The sequence below is a fragment of the Piliocolobus tephrosceles genome, chromosome 6 (assembly GCF_002776525.5).
Source record: "Piliocolobus tephrosceles isolate RC106 chromosome 6, ASM277652v3, whole genome shotgun sequence".
Lineage (NCBI taxonomy): Eukaryota > Metazoa > Chordata > Mammalia > Primates > Cercopithecidae > Piliocolobus > Piliocolobus tephrosceles.
Genome location: NC_045439.1, coordinates 145569516 through 145585327, shown reverse-complemented (window position 1 = coordinate 145585327; position 15812 = coordinate 145569516). Strand labels below are relative to the sequence as shown.

Genomic DNA, 15812 nt, shown 5'->3' with positions numbered 1-15812 from the left:
GGGTTTCTACTATGTTGCCCAGGCTGGTCTTGAACTCCTGACCTCAAGCGATTCACCGGCCTCAGCCTCCCAAAGTGCTGGGATTACAGGCATGATCCACTGCGCCCGGCCTAGGTTCATGTATTTTTAAAATGTTAACCACAAATTATATGAGGTCAGAAATAAGGATCCCCACATCCCTCAGACAATGGTAACTAAATAAGTCTGTTGTATTTGCTGTTTAGCATAGGGACTGTAGCTGATTTTTCCTCACTTACATTTTCTCTAGTTTGGAAACACCAATAAGTTAAACCGTAAGTACCGATCTTATAGGAAAAGTATTTTTTAGTCCTAAAGCAAAATATTAAAAATGATTGAATTATATATTCTTTCCTCTTTCAAATTTCATAGCATAGAATCAATACATAAATCACAGTGGTGATTGCTCTGCTTGTTCCACTTCTCAACTTGGCTGTATCCTTTACTCAGTAAATATTTATGTGTCCAAGATGCCTAAGGTACAGAAATAGGCAATCAATCCATGCACTCTTTTGACTTTAGTTATTTTCTTCTAACGTTCAAACTTAAAACATGCTCCGAGGGTTTTAAAATATATTTTGAGGCATCTCGTTTTTTAATCCTGCAATTTGGTTCAATTCAAAAGCCAATTATCTGTTATCCAATTAACCCTCCTATCACTATCTTATAATTGCTTAAGTAATTTCTGCCTGAATTTGCAAGGGTTTGGTTCGATGTCAGCCTGGATTTTGAGTATAACCATATATGCATATATGACTATCTCACTAGCAGAGCCATTTTTCTTGGATTTCGCGGTAGAATTTTCAGAATTTCATAGTACTGGGACATATTCTCTGGCCTAAATCAGAAATAGACCTTAGCAACAACTGTTCTGTCACAGTCAGTTGACAGTCATATCTGTTATTGGTCCTCAGATGAATTTAATTCTAAAATGTATTTTCCAACTAAGATTGGATAGGTTTCACCCGTACTACTTGACACTTTCCTCACGTTAACTCTTCACTTCCTGAAATGCATTCTACCCCCAAAGGTGCTTTCCTTAGGCTTGGCTCAGAGCAGATCACCCAAAGCTGATTGTCAGAACACTTTTAGGTGTACAGTTGCTAGAGCTAAGTACATTCGCATTGTGTAACCAATCCTCAGAACTTTTTTCTTCTTGCAAAAACAGAAACTCTGCATCCATTAAATGATTCTATATTTCCCCTCCCTTCAGCCTGGCAACCATCATTCTATTTATTTCTGTGAGTTTGACTACCCTAGACACCTTATATAAGTGGAATCATACAGTATTTGTCCTTTTGTGACTGGCTTATTTCACTTAGCCTATCTTGAAGGTTCATTCATGTTGTAGGATGTGTCAGAATTTCCTTCCTTTTTAAGGCAGAATAATACTTCTTTGTATGTATACACCACATTTTGTTTATCCATTCATCTGTTGGATATTTGGGTACCTTCAACCTTTTGGCTTTTGTAACTAATGTTGTTATGAATATAGGTGTACAAAATGTTTCTTCAAGATCTTGTTTTCCCAGGCACAGAAAGACAAACACTGCATTATCTCACTTACGTGTGGAACCTGAAAAAATGGAGCTGAGAGAAGCAGAGAGTAGGATGGTGGTTGGCAGAAGTTAGGGGGGCATCATGGGGGGTTACAGTATGGAGAAAGGGGAGATGTTAGTCAAAGGATAGAAAGTTAAACAGCAGTAGGTAGTTTAACAGAAGGATGAAATTTTAGTGATTTATTGCATAGCGTGGAGACTGTAGTTAATAATCATGCAATATGCATTTCAAAATTGCTAATAGAGTTAAATCATTTTCACCATAAAGAAGTGATAAGTAGGCAAGGTGAAGAATATGTTAATTAGCTCCATTTAATCATTTCACAATGTCTACATATATCAAAGCATCACATTGTACCCCATAAATATATACAATTATTATTGGTCAATTGAAATAAAATTATAGATTAATTTTTGAAAAGACCCGACTTTCAATGTTTTTGGATATATTCCCAGAAAAGGTATTGCTAGGTCATATGGTAATTCTATTTTTAATTTTTTGAGGAACTGCCATACTGTTTTCCATAGCAGCGACACTATTTTACATTCCTATCAACAGTGTGCAAGAGTTCCAATTTCTCCACATCCTCGCCAACGCTGTGATTTTCTGTTTCTTTGATAGCAGTCATCCTAATCGGTGTGAGGTGGGTGATATCTCATTGTAGTTTTGATTTGCATTTCCTTAACAATTAGTCATTTTGAGCATCTTTTCTTTTATTTGTTGGCTATTTGCATTTCTTCTTTGCAGAAACGTCTACACGAATCCTTTGCCCATTATTAAATAGAAGGTTTGGTGTTTGTTGTTGTTGTTGTTGTTTTTACTATTTAGTTGTACGAGTTCTTTTTTTTTTTTTTGAGGCAAAGTGTCACTCTGTCACCCAGGCTGGAGTGCAGTCGCGCGATCTCAGCTCATTGCAAGCTCCGCCTCCCGGGTTCACGCCATTCTCCTGCCTCAGCCTCCGGAGTAGCTGGGACTACAGGAGCCCGCCACTGCGCCCGGCTAATTTTTTGTATTTTTTTTTTTAGTAGAGACGGGGTTTCACCGTGTTAGACAGGATGGTCTCGATCTCCTGACCTCGTGATCCGCCCACCTCGGCCTCCCAAAGTGCAGGGATTACAGGCGTGAGCCACCGTGCCCGGCCATGAGTTCTTTATATATTCTGGATGTTAACCTCTCATCTTGATATGTTGTTTGCAAATATGTTCTCCCATTCCAGAGGTTGCTTTTTCATTCTGTGGGTTGTGTCCTTTGATGGACAGAAGTTTTTTAGTTTTTTGTTTTTGCCCTCCAATATATCCTTGTTAAAGTTTATAATTTTGATGTAGTCAGTCCAATTTATTTATTTTTACTTTTGTTGCCTGTGCTTTTGGTGTCATATCCAAGAAATCATTGCCAAATCCAGTCATGAAGTCTTTTTCCCCTCAGTTTTCTAAGACATCTATTGTTTTAGCTCTTACATTTAGGACTCATCCATTTTCACTTAATCTTGTGTTTATGGTGAAAGATAAGAGTCTAACATCATTCTTTTACATGTAGATATCCATTTTTCCCAGCCCCATTTGTTGAAAAGACTGTCCTTTCCTTATTGAATGATCTTGTCTCCCTTGTTAAAAATCATTTGACCATATATAAGAGGGTTTATTTCTGGGATTTGTGTTCTATTCCATTGGTCTATATATTTATCTTTATGCCAGTACCATAGTGCTGATTACTATAGCTGTGTAATAGGTTTTGAAAACAGGGAGTTCTTCTTCTTCTTCAAGATTGGTGGGTATTTGGAGTCCCTTGAGATTCCATATGAATTTTAGGAAGGATTTTTCTATTTCTGCAAAAAATGCCATTGGGAGTTTATAGAGATTACATTAAATCTCTAGATCACTTGGAGTAGCATTGACATCTTCGCGATAGTAAGTCTTCTAATCCATGAACACAGGTTGTCTTTTCATTTATTTGTGTCTTCTTCTTCTTCTTCTTTTTTTTTTTTTTTTTATTAAATAGAAGGTTTAATGAGACTCTGCCCATTATTAAATAGAAGACAGAGTCTCACACTATCACCCGGGCTGGAGGTCAGGTCTTGATCTCCTGACCTCGTGATCTGCCTGTCTCAGTCTCCCAAAGTGCTGGGATTACAGGCTTGAGCCACTGCGCCTGGCCCAATGTATGAGTCTTTCACCTTCTGGGTTAGGTTTATTCCCAAGGATTTTATTTTGTCTTATCATTTATTTATGTATTTTGAGACTGTCTTACTCTGTCACCCAGGCTGGAGTGCAGTGGCTCAATCTCGGCTCACTGCAAACCTCCACCTCCCAGGTTCAAGGGATTCTCCTGCCTCAGCCCCCTAAGTAGCTGGGATTACAGGTGCTTGCCACCTACACACAGTTAATTTTTGTATTTTTAGTAGAGACAGGATTTCACCATGTTGGCCAAGCTGGTCTCAAACTCCTGACCCCTGGTGATCCACCCACCTCAGCCTCCCAAAATGCTGGGTTTACAGGCATGAGCCACCATGCCCAGCCTCCAAGTATTTTATTCTTTTTCAATGCTATTGCAAATAGAATTGTTCGCTTTCATCTCTCTCTCTCTTTTTTTTTTTTTTTTGAGACGGAGTTCACTGTTGTCGCCCAGGCTGGAATGCAACGGCACGATCTCGGCTCACCGCAACCTCTGCCTCCCAGGTTCAAGTGCCTCTCCTGCCTCAGCCTCCCAAGTAGCTGGGATTATAGGCATGTGCCACCACGCCTGGCTAATTTTGTATTTTTAGTAGAGACGAGGTTTCTCCATGTTCGTCAGGCTGGTCTCAAACTCCCGACCTCAGGTGATCTGCCCGCCTTGACCTCCCAAAGTGCTGGAATTACAGGCGTGAGCTACCGCGCCCAGCCTTTTGTTTTTGTTTTTGTTTTTTTGTTTTTTTTTGAGACAGAGTCTCGCTCTGTCTCCCAGGCTGGAGTGCAGTGGCGCAATCTCAGGTCACTGCAACCTCCACCTCCCAGGTTCAAGAGATTCTCCTGCCTCAGCCTTGTGAGTTGCTGGGACTACAGGCACATGCCACCATGCCTGGCTCATTTTTGCATTTTTAGTAGAGACATGGTTTCACCATGTTGGCCAGGCTGGTCTCGAACTCCTGACCTCATGTGATCCGCCCGCCTTGGTCTCCCAAAGTGCTGGGATTACAGACGTGAGCCACTGTGACTGGCTTTTGCTTTCACTTCATTTTATTTTCAGATTTTTCATTGCTAGTGTATAGAAACGCAACTGATTTTTGTGTGTCGATTTTATTTCTTGCAACTTTGCTGAATTGGGTTATTTGTTCTAAGAGTTTTTTTGTGTGTGTGTAATTTAAGTCCCTCCTGATGCCTGTTACATCTGGCCAGGAGACTGCTCGTCCTGGCTACTTCCTTCCGTCACTTTCCCCGTGGCTTCTTATGCTGCAGTCGTCACTAAGAGTATCAGGAGAGAGTTGCTTTGCCATAATACAACTACTGCCACCAGCAAGACTTTCTGGGTTGGTTAAACTGAAAAATGGACCAGTATTTTTAGGATGTGTCTGGTAGTTGGTACCCCAAGGCTGGACCTTTCCCTACACTGTCCCTACAATCATTACATTTCACCAACATGGAGGTGATTTGGTGTGAGTGGCCTAGAAACCAGAAACTTGAACACCTCAGGAATTTCTTTGGAGCAACTTGAAGCAGAGGCTCCTTCCTTGAACAGCATCCTGGAGCCCTTTCTGAAGTAGCAGTCTGGACTGATTATGCTATGATTACTGGGATGTCAACCCCATCATTTGCTGCATTCGAATCCTTGACCTATATGACCAGCTGCACAAGGTAGCTTCATGGAGATGGGCCTCTGGGAGCCTAAGCCACTTGTTTTGGATTCAAAAAGCTTTTGAGGCTGGGCGTGGTGGCTCACGCATGTAATCCCAGCACTTTGGGAGGCCTAGGTGGGTGGATCACCTGAGGTCAGGAGTTTGAGACCAGCACGGCCAACATGGTGAAACCCCGTTTCTACTAAAAAATACAAAAATTAGCCGGGCATGGTGGCGTGTGCCTATAATCCAGCTACTCAGGAGGCTGAGGCAGAAGAATCACTTGAACCCGGGAGGAGGAGGTTGCAGTGAGCTGAGATCGCACCATTGTTCTCCAGCCTGGGTGACAGAGCAAGACTCAGTCTCAAAAAAAGAAAAAAAAAAAGCATTTGATAGAAGATCAAGCAGTATACATCAGTTGCCAACAGGAAAATGTAGTTATACCATTCATTCATATGGCTTTCCAACTATGTCTCAACTCTACACTGATGCTGCTTTCTAATTCCTTCCAATCCAGGACGGTTGAGCCTCCATATTTGATATTCCCATCTTTCTAGGATCCTACCCACCACTAATGGGATACTTTTATTCAGACATTTCTGATTTGCCTCTTGTAGCATCTGCTTTTTACCAAAATGATAGAATTTGACCTAGAAGAAATTGAATTATTTGGGCTATATCCCATCATCATCTCTCTCTGGAGGCAATGATCAGCCATCGGAATCTTCAGATCTGTGGGTTTGGGGGGCTACTCTTAGGGGTCCAGCATGTACTTCTCTTTGACTGGGTCTCTTAAGAAACTTATCCCACCATTTCTGGGTCACCTGAGGCTCATGACCACTGTGACCCAGCTTATCCTCCTGTCAAACACAATCAAGGTCCCTGTAAAGTGCCAAAGACGATACCAGGATTTAAGGTGATACCTGGGAAACAGGAGCCTAGAGCCCACCCCATGGTAGGTACTCATTTCCATTCCAAACTCTGTACATCCCAGTAGTCCAGAACCATAGGGTCAGTGCCCTGAAAGAGAAATGGAAAAAAAATTTTTTTAGATGGAGTCTCACTCTGTCACCCAGGCTGGAGTGCAGTGGTATAATCTCGGCTCACTGCAATCTCCGCCTCCCGGGTTCAAGCCATTTTCCCACCTCAGTCTCCTGAATAACTGGGATTACAGGCATGTGCCATTATGCCCGGCTATTTTTATATTTTTAGTGGAGATGGGGTTTTACCATGTTGGCCAGGTCTCAAACCCCTGACCTCAAGTGATCAGCCCACCTTGGCCTCACAAAGCGCTGGGATTATGGGCGTGAGCCACTGTGCCCTGCTGAAAATTCTTAACTTGTGAGATTCTCACTGGAAAAGAGGATCGGAAAATTTCATGGGTCATGACATGACTTCGAACTGACCACCATCAGCAGAAAAAGCAACAAGAGGCAGAGCAGATGAAGGATCAGATCACCACTGTTAGTACAAACCTCTTTTCTGTCTTATGGGCTCTGTCTCAGCCTGTGATGTCTCTCTTCCTACACAGGGCTACCCGGATTCTGGTCCATGTGGTATGACATCTTATCTGGGTGCCATCACCGTTTTTCAGACCCTACCCAATGACACAGCTCCACTGCAAATTAGGGCGTTGTGAAGCCCCCCCTTGGAACTATGAAGGCCCTAAACTCTTCTCAGCCTCTCCCAGGCCTTCTGCAGCCCAAAATAACTTAGAACAATGGCATGATCTTTTGGGGTTTCATTCTGTGGTCAAATGAGCCCATTTTCCAATGTCAAGGCAAAGCCATCAGGTTGGTCAAGAGACTCATGAAAGACCTTTCCTGTCTTCTCAGGCTCCTGAACAGGATGATCTCAGATCCCCCCTCATACACCAGCTGGAACTCTGTTCTCTGTCTTCTAGGTCAGTAATTTCAAAGGGCTTTCCTTGGAGCCCCTCTAGGGAGTGTTAGGGGAGGATCAAGCGAGACGAACTCCACCCCTCCTTTTCTGGCTTCAGTCACAGCAGTTTCTACTTTTCTCTTACATTTTGAGCTTCATCCTAATATTTATGTTAGAACAATGTATTCCACTGATTTTTCAAAAGGTTGGGAAACCAGTGGTCTGTTCCAAGGGCACTATTCTATGGTTGACACCCCCAGAAGCAAAGCACACCCACTGGGTTGTACTCTCATCACAGAAGGTCAATGGTGAGACCTTCTTTCCTCCATCAGAATTCCAGCCACAAGTCCATTATCTATTATCCCCTCCCCAAGGATCATCAGATAGTACCTCTCTGGACAGAGGGCAGAATTTTGCTAAAACACGTTCTGCCCACCTCTTATGAACTTCAGCCCCTGCCCTCCACAGAGACATAGCATCGTCAGACAGACAGACACCTCAGGATCCCCAGGGCAACCTAGGCCAAACCCCACAACACCTGGGTGACATACGGACACACACATAGTCTTGTTGGAGATTTCTCCCCTGCTAACTTCAGTCAGTTCTGAACAGTCTGTTCTTCCTTTGCTGTCACCCAGGCTTCAGTCTATGACCCCCCCACTAGCCTTGTTTCCCCTGCACTCAGAATCCAAGGACCCTCATCTGCCTAGTCAAGCTGGTCAAGGAGTAAAACCATTTAGGATGGGTTTTCCTGCACTCCAAGCTCTTGAAGATAAAGCCTGAAGCCAGTTTCCTATCCACTCCTTCTCTCCCAACTTGTATTGTCCCCTACATGGTCAAGCCCCATCCCAAATTCAGAGATTTACATTGGTGCAGAGAAAAAAGCCACACTTTAACAGCAGGCTGAACCCCTCTACCCCAGGCTCCCAGAGAGTGTTCCTGAGGCCTAACTTGCTGGATGTGCAACAAAACCCTAGTTTCCAGCCCCAGCTCTCCAGTTTTCTTTGAGGTACACAGGTCCAGCATGCCTTTCCTGCATTTCTGCCCCTCCCATAGAAAGGGTGGACACAGGGAAGAATCAGACTGATTCTCTGATGGCAATCCAGGTCTGCAGGCAGAACTTTTTCTCTAATATCATGAACATTTTGGGAGGCATTAAGGGCAAGAGGACAGGGGAATCAGAGGGAAGGATACAGATACGGCACTAGAAGCTTGCTGAAGGGACAGGGTGGTGGAGGTGGGAGTTAAGGAAAGGGGTCAGGGGTTCAGCAACTGTGGTAGGGAAAATGCCAATGTTGGAGGCTCAGGAAACCAAGCCTGCTCTCTGTAGGCCTTTGGGAGGGGCATCCAGGCTGGATGTGGTGCAGAGGTTAAGGATTCATCATGCCAGTGCTCAGTGCCTAAAGATGAGGCAGTAGGATGAGAGGACTATTTTGTGTGCTGTTTCTAAATCCAGAACCCTCCTTGATATGAGCAGGAAGGGGCATTGATTCTAGCCAGCACTATCAGGCTGACCAGCAAGGATGTACTTCTCTTCTCTGGACACAGTCTGAATAGAAAGGCTTTCTCTGAGCACCCTCTTCCTTAATACTACAGAAATGGTCCGAAACAGCATTTCCCAAACTCTAAGAACAGAAAGGTCGAACATGGAAAACCATGCATATAGGGCTGTACCCAGTCAAAGATCTCAAGACTGTATCACTCCCCACAAGAGCAGCCCTGAGACTCTCTGGGTTTCCCCAGGACCCAGGTTTTCCTGATGGAAAGCTGAGCTGAGCTCCCTTCTCCAGATCCTTTCCCCAGATTCTGCCCCTCAATGAAAACCAACCCTGGAAGCCCAGGGCCTTCTCACTCTCTCTGCTTGCCAGAGTGAGACTGGTGAGCTACCTTCCTAAGTTCCTCGGGCTACTCTTGGGGGATCTAGGAAGACTTGGGGTCCCCCGGTCATTCCTGGCTTTGTCCCCAGAGGACCGAAAGCTGTTTGTGGGGATGCTGGGCAAGCAGCAGGGTGAGGAGGACGTCAGACGCCTGTTCCAGCCCTTTGGCCACATCGAGGAGTGCACGGTCCTGAGGAGTCCTGACGGCACCAGTAAAGGTGACCTGAGCTGACCCCGGGATTTCCTGGTGACCCTTCCTCACTCTGGGCCACATGACTCTTTGGCCCCTGTGGCCTGAGCCACCCGCTCCCTCTGTCCTGTCCCAGGCTGTGCCTTTGTGAAGTTCGGGAGTCAAGGGGAAGCTCAGGCGGCCATCCAGGGTCTGCACGGCAGCCGGACCATGGCGGTGAGGACGGACTCCCCGGGCCGAGGGTGAGACCAGTGGGGTGGGGACGGGCTTCTCCTCCCCAAGTATGCTCGGTGCCCCGCGAAAGGACCTGATTGGGAAGGCGATCGGCCCCGGGCCGGGGCCAGGGTCAGAACCGGTCACCACGGCCTCCCCTGCCCTGCCCAGGGCGCCTCGTCCAGCCTTGTGGTCAAGCTGGCGGACACTGACCGGGAGCGCGCGCTGCGGCGGATGCAGCAGATGGCCGGCCAGCTGGGCGCCTTCCACCCCGCGCCACTGCCGCTAGGGGCCTGCGGCGCCTACACCACGGCGGTAGGTACCCGGCACCCGCGTGCAAAGGCGCGCAGGTGGGTGGGCCAGGCCTGGGGCTAGAAGCACAGGCAACTGACTGCCCCTTGGCTCTCCACTCTCGCCCATCTTTCCTCCCAAAGATCCTGCAGCACCAGGCGGCCCTGCTGGCCGCGGCACAGGGCCCAGGCCTAGGCCCGGTGGCGGCAGTGGCAGCCCAGATGCAGCACGTGGCGGCCTTTAGCCTGGTGGCTGCTCCTCTGTTGCCCGCGGCAGGTAGGGTGCCCAAGAACTGGGGCGCGCCTGGGAGGGGCCGGGCGGGGCGGGGCCGGGCGGCGTCCTGACTCTCCGACCTCTTCCGCCATCAGCAGCCAACTCCCCGCCCGGCAGTGGCCCTGGCACTCTCCCAGGTCTTCCGGCGCCCATCGGGGTCAATGGATTCGGCCCTCTGACCCCCCAGACCAACGGCCAGCCGGGCTCCGATACGCTCTACAATAACGGGCTCTCCCCTTACCCAGGTGGGCCCCCCGCTCCGCCCAAATCCCCCTGAAATGGAGTGGGGAGCGGGGGGTGGGGGGTAGGGCCTGGCTTCCCTGGGAAGAGATCCCCCTCCTTCCCTGCTGCCTCTCACAGCCGCCGTCCACCTCCCACACTCCCTGAGCTTCTCACCCACTCCACTCGCCCGCTTGCCTTCACCGTGGGCCTTGCGCCCCTCTCTCCCCAGCCCAGAGCCCCGGCGTGGCTGACCCCCTGCAGCAGGCCTACGCTGGGATGCACCACTACGCAGGTTTCACTTGGCGCTACGCGGCCTGGGGGAGGTTGAAGGGCCCCAGAAAGAAATAGGGAGAGTTGTGGGGGATTTAGGCTCTGTTGCAAGGAGTTGAGCCTCCCATCCCCTCCTACTCCCAGAACAAACTCTCTTGGGGTGAGGGTTATGGTGGACTGGGCTGAATTGGTCAAAAGCGGCCAGGCACTTGGGACCCTGCTTGCGGAAGGGCTCCTGGGGATCACTGCCCACTCCCACCTCTGTCTCCAGCAGCCTATCCGTCGGCCTATGCCCCAGTGAGCACAGCTTTTCCCCAGCAGCCTTCAGCCCTGCCCCAGCAGCAGAGAGAAGGTGAGGGACTGGGGACTGGAGAGCAGAGCCTGGTGGGGCTGGACTCAGGGTCCCTCCCCTGAACCAGCCTGCTACTGTTCCTGCAGGCCCGGAAGGCTGTAACCTCTTCATCTATCACCTGCCTCAGGAGTTTGGTGATGCGGAACTCATACAGACATTCCTGCCCTTTGGAGCCGTTGTCTCTGCTAAAGTCTTTGTGGATCGAGCCACCAACCAGAGCAAGTGTTTTGGTGAGCTGAGAACCTACCCCTGCACCTCTCCCACCTCTGAGTATAAAAGATTCCCTACAGACCCTACGATTGTCCTTCCATAATGCAGTGATTTCCTGAGATTGAATGTATGGCACAAAATGGGGTCACAAACCAGTGATGGGGCTAAGCTTAGGCCAAGAACAAGCCTTGGTCAGGCACGGTGGCTCATGCCTGTAATCCCAGCACTTTGGGAGGCCAAGGCAGGTGAATCACTTGAGGTCAGGAGTTTGAGACTAGCCTGGCCAATATGGCAAAACCCCATCTCTACTAAAAATACAAAAATTAGCTGGGCGTGGTGATGAGTGTCTGTAATCCCAGCTACTCAAGAGGCTGAGGCAGGAGAATTTCTTGAATCCGGGAGGGAGAGTTTGCAGTGAGCTGTGATGGCACCACTGCACTATAGCCTGGGTGCCAGAGCAAGACTCCATCTCAAAAAAAAAGAACAAGCTTTATTTCAGGTTTACCTGGGATGATGATCAGGTGTCCACTGGGAATGTGGCCAGCTAGGTCAGAGCTTTGGAGTCTGGCCAGGGCACGAGGAGTTTGGTTCTGAGACCAAAGATCCCCTCCAACTCCAACTATGTTCTGAGGACCAGAATGGGAGCTGTGGAGGGAGACAGCCAACACATGCCAGAAAAAACACGGAAACATCCCAATCAACACACTGACCCTGCACACACACTCAGAGTTGCCTCCTATCCTTCCAAGAATCACACCTTTAGGAATCTCAGGCCGTCTGCCTATGACTCTATATCCATGTGCAAACAGTGGAGGGGTATGTGTTTGATGGAACTGGCCGGAGGGGGCTGGGTCAGAGGCCCTGCCAGGCAGAGTTCCCAGCTAATCTTTTTGCCTACACCCTCCAGGGTTTGTTAGTTTTGACAATCCAACTAGTGCCCAGACTGCTATTCAGGCAATGAATGGCTTTCAAATTGGCATGAAGAGGCTCAAGGTCCAGCTAAAGCGGCCCAAGGATGCCAACCGGCCTTACTGACCTGCTCTCACCGACCAGCCACAGAAAGGTGAGTCCCTGATGGACCCCAGGTAGATGAGGCCCGAGTGATGAGGCCCTCCCAGCTTTGATGGTCCTCCTTTTGGGACCTTGGAGGCATCCACCTCTGAGAAAGTCTGGGATAGAGAGAAAAGCCAGGAGCTAGGAGGAATCCTCAGATGGTGACTTTGCTTTTCCTTCAATCCAAGTAGATCAATTAGACAACATTCCTGCCCCGTAGTCTAGGAGAGACAATCAGAGTCTTTTCTGCCTGGGGAAGCAGTTCTACTCCAGAGATAGCCAATGAGAGTAGAGAACCTGTATGTAGGGAGGGTCCAGGAGGCTGGAAAATGAGACTAGAAAAGTAGCTCTGGGCCAGTTTTCAAGAGTCTTCAGGCCATGAGTTTCGACTTTATCCCGAAGATGAGAAAGGACCGTTGAAGAGCTTAAGCAGAGAAAGGACTAGAAGTAAGGGCTGAGATAATGGCAGTGAACATGGAGATGGAGGAAGAGAAGCAAACATGCTTCAGAGGTAGAATCTGCAGGGCCTGGTGGGTGATGGAGAGAGAGATGGGCCAAGTTCTTTTACATTTTTGGCAAGGTCATGGGTCCATAGGATGCTACCTGCAACTTTTAGAGATTTTCTGTCTCAGAAGGCCCACATGGCCCTGCCTCACTTTGAGCTACCCCAGGAGCCTTCTGGAGGGGATGTGGGGTTGGGGTCTTTTGCTCAGGACTCAAGTCTGGCTTCAGTGGACTGGGCTGCTGCCTGGGTCCTGCTGCAGCCCTGCTCCTCAGGAAAAGAGGTCCAGCCACTCACCCGAGATGTCACTGATGGGGGCAAGCTGCTCTTCTGGTCTTGCCTTCCAAGGTGATTTTTGCCTTTTTTCTTCTCTCTCTCTTTATCAATTAATACACAACAACAGAAACGGAAGAGTGAGAAGAAAGGAGAGGAAAAGCACAGAAACGCTTGAGCAGCCCTTCCCAAAGGAGCAGCTGCGGACAGACGGAGGTGGATCGGACCCAAGGCTGGTGCCTGGGGCTAAGGCCACTCTAAGGATTGTTTTTATCAAGTGGGTTGTTCTGTGCCTGCAGCCGAGAGCGCAGGCTGGCAGAGCAACTAGGGCTGGTGAAGAGTGACTGTCCAGGGGAACCAGCAGAGGGCGTTGGGGGTGCCAAGGGCTTCTCCGCAAGGGAAGCCCAGATTCACTTCTTTCAAAATCATATCATTCCTTAGAGTTTAGGGACCAAAGGACTATTGCTTTTTTAAGAATATATATATCTATATAAATTAAAACAAAGAAACAAACAAAAAAAGACAAACAACAAAAAAAGACAGTATAGAATCTCATAAAAGCTGCCTTTAAACATCCCTAGGAGACAGGGTGAAGGAGACCCTTGACAGCCCCAGCCTAGGCAGAGGGAGGCTGTGGAAAGATTGTTCTATGTCTCATTCCCTCTGAAGCCACTCCCCGACCCTGCCCTTTTAAAAATAATTAAGGATTTGAGGTCTAGGCTCATATGCAGGTAATGAGAAAGTTATGGAAGCAGTGAACCCACAATCCACAATCCTCAAACTCAGAGTGCATCCCGGAAGAGGCCCCAGGCGGAGCTCAGGTCCGCCCTGGCCTTTGCCATCCCAGGAGGCCCCCTAGCCAGCAAGAGTGGGACTGCCTTTCCTGTGGAACCACTGCTTCCCCAGGCAGGAAGAAAGAGGGCTCTGGCCACCTGAGCCTTTCCCTTGCCAATCCAGGTAGACAGAGGCCCTGCCTTTGGCTGAGCTGAGACACCTCTTGTTTCCCTTTCCCTTAAACCAGTCCCAATGTCCCCTTGCTCCAGGCTACCTTCTGTCTCTTAGTCTAAGTTTGCCCACCTGTAAAGTAGATTCAGGATATCTGTAGAGGGCTGTGACAACAGACTTGGAAGGTTTGCTACTGTATATACTGCCATTGAGAAGGGGAAATTTTTCAACATGTAGAAGCTTCAGAATTAGAGGTCCCTCTTTACCCCGGACCTGAGAGGGAAGTAGATGTTTTGCCAAAATACTTCTTCATTCCTTTAAAAAGTACATCTTTCCTATGCAAGAGTGTCTCACATGTGCTTAACCGAGGTGCTTCTAGTTGGTGAGCAGTGTTGAGCTTAGAAGTGGTGTGTGCTCTGTCTGTCTGTCTTTGTCTGTCTGTTGTATACAGTGGGTGCCATATAAAGCTGATCAATGGTGGTGCTTCCTGCCTGCTTCTGTGAGATGGGCAAAAGATTCACCTTAGAACACCATGACTCACCTTGCCTTGGTCAGCCTTTCCTGGGCCTGTAGGGCCTTGCACATATTTTTCCCAGGAGGATTTCCCCTCCACCCCACAGACATGGATCAGCTTAGTCTGAGGCCCCAGCTGTGTGGGGTCACTCTAATCTCCAGATGTTGCTGAGGCTGAAGGCCTCTGATCTGATAACATGTCAGATAGTAAAAGATGTGGGGGTGGGGTTGGAGGACTCCTCCTTCATAACAGTTTCTAAGAAAACTTGTTCCCACCTGTTCTTCTGTCTTCGACTCATTTTTGGAGGGAATGGGAATGAAACATAGATCTGGCAGTAATATTACCAGGTAAGGTGTGATGGACATCCACAAATATTTTCCAACTGAGAGAAGAACCAGAGGGTATATGTACACCAGCACAATGCTGACACCTAGAGTGACCATCCTGGACACAAACAGAGACACACAGCACTTGCACCCTCAAACTGATATTCACATGGAGGCACAGAGTCCTCTCAGGCTAGGTGCTAAGCACTATGCTACGTGTTGGGGCTCAGGCATGTTCCAAGTACTCAGAGTTAAGGGGAAAGAGAGACAAATAATCCAGTTACAATGGAGGGCCATAGAAGGTCTGTGCTAACAAGAAGGAGAGTACCTAATTCAGACTTTATTGGTAGGGGAGGTCTGTGAAATACTTTCTGAAGGAGATTAAGAAGGGGAAAAGTCGGCCGGGCATGGTGGCTCAAGCCTGTAATCCCAGCACTTTGGGAGGCCGAGACGGGTGGATCACGAGGTCAGGAGATCGAGACCATCCTGGCTAACACGGTGAAACCCTGTCTCTACTAAAAATACAAAAAAACTAGCCGGGCGAGGTGGCGGGCGCCTGTAGTCCCAGCTACTCGGGAGGCTGAGGCAGGAGAATGGCGTAAACCCGGGAGGCAGAGCTTGCAGTGAGCTGAGATCCGGCCACTGCACTCCAGTCCGGGCGACAGAGCGAGACTCCGCCTCAAAAAAAAAAAAAAAAAAAAGAAGGGGAAAAGTCTTCAAGGATGAACTGAGACATTTGGACAAAGCCATTTAGACAGCTCCATCATTTTGAAAAATTATCTTTATTGCCAAGAAATAATAGTAATTACCATTTATTCAGTACCTGTTGCGTGGCAGATAATGGGCACAAGATAAGACCCTTTTCCCATTCCTAACGCTACCCTGAACCTTACCATTACTGAGTCATGTCAAGACACTTGAACCAAAATGATATTTAAAGTATCTTGCTTCATACTCTAGAGTATGGGCGAGGGACTGGCAGACTGTGTGGTTCCAAAGCTTCAGGGTTGACATGGTCTAGATCAGGGGTTGGC

General features: G+C 48.1%; 1 protein-coding gene across 4 annotated transcripts in view; it reads left to right on the top strand.

Annotated features, from left to right (window-relative positions):
* The window catches only part of CELF6 (CUGBP Elav-like family member 6), a 36934-nt gene extending 22202 nt beyond the window's left edge, over nt 1-14732 (top strand). Inside the window, exons 5-14 of one of the 4 annotated variants that reach the window (XM_023220669.2) lie at nt 9234-9362; nt 9471-9550; nt 9719-9862; nt 9982-10114; nt 10207-10356; nt 10563-10625; nt 10875-10955; nt 11042-11185; nt 12073-12228; nt 13124-14732. In XM_023220669.2, the coding sequence (XP_023076437.1) occupies nt 9234-9362; nt 9471-9550; nt 9719-9862; nt 9982-10114; nt 10207-10356; nt 10563-10625; nt 10875-10955; nt 11042-11185; nt 12073-12200 (1052 nt within the window). In that variant the 3' untranslated portion in view covers nt 12201-12228; nt 13124-14732. The remainder of the gene's footprint in view (nt 1-9233; nt 9363-9470; nt 9551-9718; nt 9863-9981; nt 10115-10206; nt 10357-10562; nt 10626-10874; nt 10956-11041; nt 11186-12072; nt 12229-13123) is intronic. The other 3 variants (XM_023220670.2, XM_023220672.2, XM_031935821.1) reach the window with 3 other exon arrangements.
* The last annotated feature ends 1080 nt before the right edge of the window (nt 14733-15812 follow it).